Below are 5,763 nucleotides of genomic sequence, written 5' to 3' on the forward strand. Positions count from 1 at the left end.
ACCGGATCACCTGGTGAATGTCCCTTGGTACAAACGCTTCCCAACCGCTGATGCTTTCCAGCATTCATCGTCTGCTCTATTCTCTCCTAATGGCAGGCTCATGCTGAGCTTTAGGTCCCTCACCCAACCTTCATGGGCAACTCCAGACAGTGAGTAATGGTGGTTACTGCAGTCCAGCCGGTCTTGTCGTCACCCAATATCCGTACCCTTGGACTTCCAGCAGGAAGGTAACCATCAGACCGTGGCTGGGTTCAGCATTCCCACTGCCGGCCCAGCTGAGATCAGCTAACACAGCGGAGGCCAGAATCCAAACCTGAGACACTCCTGCTCTGAATGGCTTCACATTACGCCACATGCGGCATTTCCCCACTGATTATGGGCGGGGGAGGGGAGGGGAGAGACGGTGACTGGTCCAACACGTCCGTGAGACAAAGTTGAGCTTAGTCCGTAGACCGAGTCCCTGTTGCCACGGATGGTCCCACAGTCAGGGGTCTTATGTGAGACTTCAAACTCGCACAGGTGGCTTCGGGTTGCCAACTCTGGTTGGACGTATTCCTGGAGGTTTCATCATATCACCCCTCCCCCGCCCATCAACTCAGGCAAACCACTTCCCCCACCCCTGTCTTCAATATTTTTATAACTAATAAATGGAAGTGTTACAAAAAAAATGGAAAGACAACTTTTTTTTAATGGCTCTGTGCATTTTTCTCTCGGGTTTGCTCGCAGCAGTGTCCAGGAGATTGGTCTTTAATTCTTGGACTAGGGGACTAGCCTGGAGGGTTGGCAACCCAAAGGTATCTTCCCCAGCCCGCAGCAGCCCTGAAGCTTCACTCTAAAACCTCTGGATCCGATGATTCTCACGGTCACTGACAATGATATCTCCTGCACAGAAGGCCACGCCCTCCAGACCTTTGACCTGTCCATCCCCCGACCCCCAGCTGCCAAATGCCTGCAGGAATGTTCCGTCCGGCCGGAAAAGCTGGAGCCGGTTGTTCCCGCTGTCTCCCACCAGGATGTTCCCCTCGTGGTCCAGCGCCACGCCGCGCGGGTACTTGAACTGGCCCAGGGCCGTGCCCTCGCACCCAAACTTAGTGACAAACCTGCCGGACTTGTCGAAGATCTGCACGCGGTGGTTGCCGCTGTCACTGACCACCACCTGGTTCCGCGGGCCGATGGCCACATAGTGGGGTTGGTCCAGCTGCCCATCGCCCGTGCCTCGCTGGCCGAACTTACACACAAAGTGGCCGTCCAGGGTGAAGAGCTGCAGCCGGTGGTTGTCCTTGTCGCAAACGTAGATGAAGCCCATTCCGTCGATGGCCACGCCCCACGGATAACTCAGGTTCCCGTTGCAGGCACCTTCTCGGCCAAAGGCCCGAATGAAACGGCCCACGCTGTCGAAGACCTGCAGCCGGTGATTGTAACGGTCAGCGGTGATGATCCAGCCCTGGTGACTGACGGCGACCCCAGCCAGGCAATCGAACTCCCCCTCACTGCTACCGTAGGACCCGAAGCTGCGTAGGAAGCGGCCTCCTCTGTCAAATATCTGTTTGAGAGATCATAGGAGGCTCAAGCGTTGCAATTGTTTAGGGTGGGTGGCGAGACTACAACCAGGGATCTCTAACCTTTTAGTTTTTAACCTTAAAAGATCACGCTCTGAGATAAAACTCTGCTTGCACATCCCCGATTTTAATCGCTCCACTATTGGTGTGTGTGTATACTATAGATACTGGGCTCATTGTGTGGGTGTGTGTGTGTGTACTGTAGATTCTGGGCTCACTGTACTATAGATTCTGGTCTCACTATGTGTGTACTATAGATACTGGGCTCATTGTGTGTGTGTGTATACTATAGAAACATAGAAAATAGATGCAGGAGTAGGCCATTCGGCCCTTCGAGCCTGCACCGCAATTCAATGAGTTCATGGCTGAACATGCAACTTCAGTACCCCATTCCTGATTTCTCGCCATAACCCTTGATCCTCCTACTAGTAAGGACTACATCTAACTTTTTGAATATATTTAGTGAATTGGCCTCAACAACTTTCTGTGGTAGAGAATTCCACAGGTTCACCACTCTCCGGGTGAAGAAGTTTCTCCTCATCTCGGTCCTAAATGGCTTACCCCTTATCCTTAGACTGTGACCCCTGGTTCTGGACTTCCCCAACATTGGGAACATTCTTCCTGCATCTAACCTGTCTAACCCCGTCAGAATTTTAAACGTTTCTATGAGATCCCCTCTCATTCTTCTGAACTCCAGAGAATACAAGCCCAGTTGATCCAGTCTTTCTTGATAGGTCAGTCCCCGTCATCCCGGGAATCAGTCTGGTGAACCTTCGCTGCACTCCCTCAATAGCAAGAATGTCCTTCCTCAAGTTAGGAGACCAAAACTGTACACAATACTTCAGGTGTGGCCTCACCAAGGCCCTGTACAACTGTAGTAACACCTCCCTGCCCCTGAACTCAAATCCCCTCGCTATGAAGGCCAACATGCCATTTGCTTTCTTAACCGCCTGCTGTACTTGCATGCCAACCTTCAATGACTGATGTAGCATGACACCCAGGTCTCGTTGCACCTCCCCTTTTCCTAATCTGTCACCATTCAGATAATAGTCTGTCTCTCTGTTTTTACCACCAAAGTGGACAACCTCACATTTATCCACATTATATTGCATCTGCCATGCTTTTGCCCACTCACCTAACCTATCCAAGTCACTCTGCAGCCTCATAGCATCCTCCTCGCAGCTCACACTGCCACCCAACTTAGTGTCATCTGCAAATTTGGAGATACTACATTTAATCCCCTCGTTAAATCATTAATGTACAATGTAAACAGCTGGGGCCCCAGCACAGAACCTTGCGGTACCCCACTAGTCACTGCCTGCCATTCTGAAAAGTACCCATTTACTCCTACTCTTTGCTTCCTGTCTGACAACCAGTTCTCAATCCATGTCAGCACACATCCCCCAATCCCATGTGCTTTTACTTTGCACATTAATCTCTTGTGTGGGACCTTGTCGAAAGCCTTCTGAAAGTCCAAATACACCACATCAACAGGTTCTCCCTTGTCCACTCTACTGGAAACATCCTCAAAAAATTCCAGAAGATTTGTCAAGCATGATTTCCCTTTCACAAATCCATGCTGACTTGGACCTTTCATGTCACCTCTTTCCAAATGCGCTGCTATGACATCCTTAATAATTGATTCTATCATTTTACCCACTACCGATGTCAGGCTGACCGGTCTATAATTCCCTGTTTTCTCTCTCCTTTTTTAAAAAGTGGGGTTACATTGGCTACTCTCCACTCCATAGGAACTGATCCAGAGTCTTTGGAATGTTGGAAAATGACTGTCAATGCATCTGCTATTTCCAAGGCCACCTCCTTTAGTACTCTGGGATGCAGTCCATCAGGCCCTGGGGATTTATCGGCCTTCAGTCCCATCAATTTCCCCAACACAATTTCCAGACTAATAAGGATTTCCCTCAGTTCCTCCTTCTGTATATAGATTCTGGGCTCACTGTACTATAGATTTTGGGCTCAGTGTGTGTACTATAGATTTTGGGCTCAGTGTGTCTGTACTATAGATTCTGGGCTCAGTGTGTGTAATATAGATTCTGAGCTCAGTGTGTGTAATATAGATTCTGGGTTTACTGTGTGTACTATAGATACTGGGCTGTGCGTGTGTACTATATATTCTGGCCTCACTGTGTACTATAGATACTGGGCTCATTGTGTGGGTGTGTGCGTGTGTACTGTGGATTCTGGGCTCACTGTACTATAGATTCTGGTCTCACTATGTGTGTACTATATATTCTGGGCTCAGTGCGTACTATAGATACTGGGCTCATTGTGTGTGTGTGTGTATACTATAGATTCTGGGCTCACTGTACTATAGATTCTGGGCTCAGTGTGTGTACTATCGATTCCCAGTTACCTCCACATTTTGGATGTCTGGTTATGTGTTCGTTATTACTAACCTGGACCTCCATTCTACAGTTACTTAAGAACATACGAAATGGGAGCAAGAGTAGGCCATACGGCCCCTCGAGCCTGCTCTGCCATTCAGTAATACCGTGGCTGAACTTCTACCTCATCTCCACTTCCCCGCCCTATCCCCATACTTGACTGACTTTGCCAGACCAGTTAGTAGCTGGCAGAACATGTCATTCACATCTTACCTGAACTCTGTGATTACTGCTGTCTGCCACCACCAGGTGACCTTCCGGGGTTACAGCCACCCCCCTTGGCCAGGTGAAATGTCCCAGGTCACTTCCTTTTGATCCAATTTTGCATTTCATGCACCCTTTCTCTTGATAGTGCAACAGGAGACTGTGGCCAGTCAGTCGGAAGCCCAGCAGGTAATTGCCAATGTCCAGCAGCTCAATCACCAGAGTCTGGGAGTCCGTGGAGCCTAGCGTATTGGGCCTTTGCCCTGCCTGTGTCCTTGAGGTTAAAGTGTTAGTGGCTGTCCTGGGAAGGAGGGTGGACGAGTTACTTATAGACGGTGGGGTATACATTCCAATGGCGTTTGGCGTTGAAGTGATGCTTGGATATGACCTCTGAACTCCTTGACCTCTGTATAAACTAGAAGAAATGAGCTGTGATGGTGTTGAGTCTTTCGTGGCCCAGGATACAGATCCGAAGTTCACAACATTAGAATAAAGAGTAGCGCTGGGCACAAAGCTGAGCACTTTCGGCCGCTCCTGTTCGGGCTTCTCCAGCTGTCTCACCTGGTCGATCAGCTCTTCGGACTGCTTGAGCAGCTGCCAGAGCTCGGTGCTCGGGAGGCTGCCGTTGTCGGCCAAACTGCTATCCACACAGTCGCAGTGGCTGGAAATAGTGGCCATCCCAACCTCCAGGTCCTCCTGCTTCCTCTGGAGAGCCCTGTGCGCACCCTGTACCAGGCTCTCCGCCTCCACAATCAGCGCCTGCTCCCGGCCCTTCAACTCGGCCACATACCGCTCCACACTGCGGCTGATCTCAGCTCGCACTGCCTCGCCATTCTCCTTCAGCGACCCGCATTTCTGCTCCAGTGTACCGAGGGCATCGGCGAGCTTGGGGAGGGACCTTCTCAACTGGGACACCAAGCTCCTGAGATCGAGCCGCAGCCGCTCCATGTGTAAGCGCTGGCAGGGATGGCAGAGTGGCTCCTGGCAGTGGTGGCACAGGGCCAGCTCCTTCTCCAGGCCGCACCAGCCACAGTTAAGGCTCCCGCCGTCGGTCTGGACGGAAACTTGCCCCATGGGGATCTCCAAAAAGCCGAGAATGGTCCTGTTGCTCGGAAACCCGGCGACGCCTTCACTGGGGATCCTGTGGACCATCCGACACTCGGGACATTTCACCTGCCAGCCGACTTGGTCCACCAGGCCGCTTAAGCAGGGCTCTTGGCAGAAGGTATGCTGGCAAGGCAGGAGCCTAGGCCTGATGTAACGGTCCAGGCAAACTGAGCAGGTCAGCAGCTGCTCAACCAGGTGGCGGTCCATATCCCGCTCTTTGCAGCCTGCAAACGACAAAAGCACAGTTACACCACCCACCCTTGCTGGATTGTAACTCCACGAACTAATGTCCAATTGAACTGCACAGGCCAGGAGGCACCCAGGAAGGAGTAAGCTGGTTAATAACTGGGGGCTGTATTTGACTTGAGCACCTTCAGGCTAGGGTTCCTACCCCTGCTCGTTATCTAATCGCCTGTGCAGATGTGCACATCAGCTGAGAACAGGATTGGGTCAACTATGATGCCCCGTGGTTCAATTTCCCAGTCGGA

At 51.2% G+C, this 5,763-nt stretch overlaps 1 protein-coding gene across 1 annotated transcript; it reads right to left on the reverse strand.

The window, feature by feature from the left end:
- Positions 1 to 698: 698 nt before the first annotated feature.
- On the reverse strand, positions 699 to 5,482 carry LOC139254993 (RING finger protein nhl-1-like). The gene is made up of 2 exons (XM_070873856.1): positions 4,178 to 5,482; positions 699 to 1,543 (listed from the first exon to the last, which is right to left on the reverse strand). Exons 1-2 carry the CDS (start codon positions 5,480 to 5,482, stop codon positions 833 to 835), a joined length of 2,016 nt encoding a protein of 671 aa, XP_070729957.1. The 3' UTR covers positions 699 to 832.
- Between the last annotated feature and the right edge of the window lie 281 nt (positions 5,483 to 5,763).

The sequence above is a fragment of the Pristiophorus japonicus genome, chromosome 3 (assembly GCF_044704955.1).
Source record: "Pristiophorus japonicus isolate sPriJap1 chromosome 3, sPriJap1.hap1, whole genome shotgun sequence".
NCBI lineage: Eukaryota > Metazoa > Chordata > Chondrichthyes > Pristiophoridae > Pristiophorus > Pristiophorus japonicus.

Coding starts and splice junctions, on each gene's coding strand:
- LOC139254993 (XM_070873856.1), bottom strand. CDS start 5,482: ATGGACCGCCACCTGGTTGAGCAGCTGCTGACCTGCTCAGTTTGCCTG. Junction 1,544..4,177: donor GCAGTAATCACAGAGTTCAG/GTAAGATGTGAA, acceptor TCTCTCAAACAG/ATATTTGACAGAGGAGGCCG.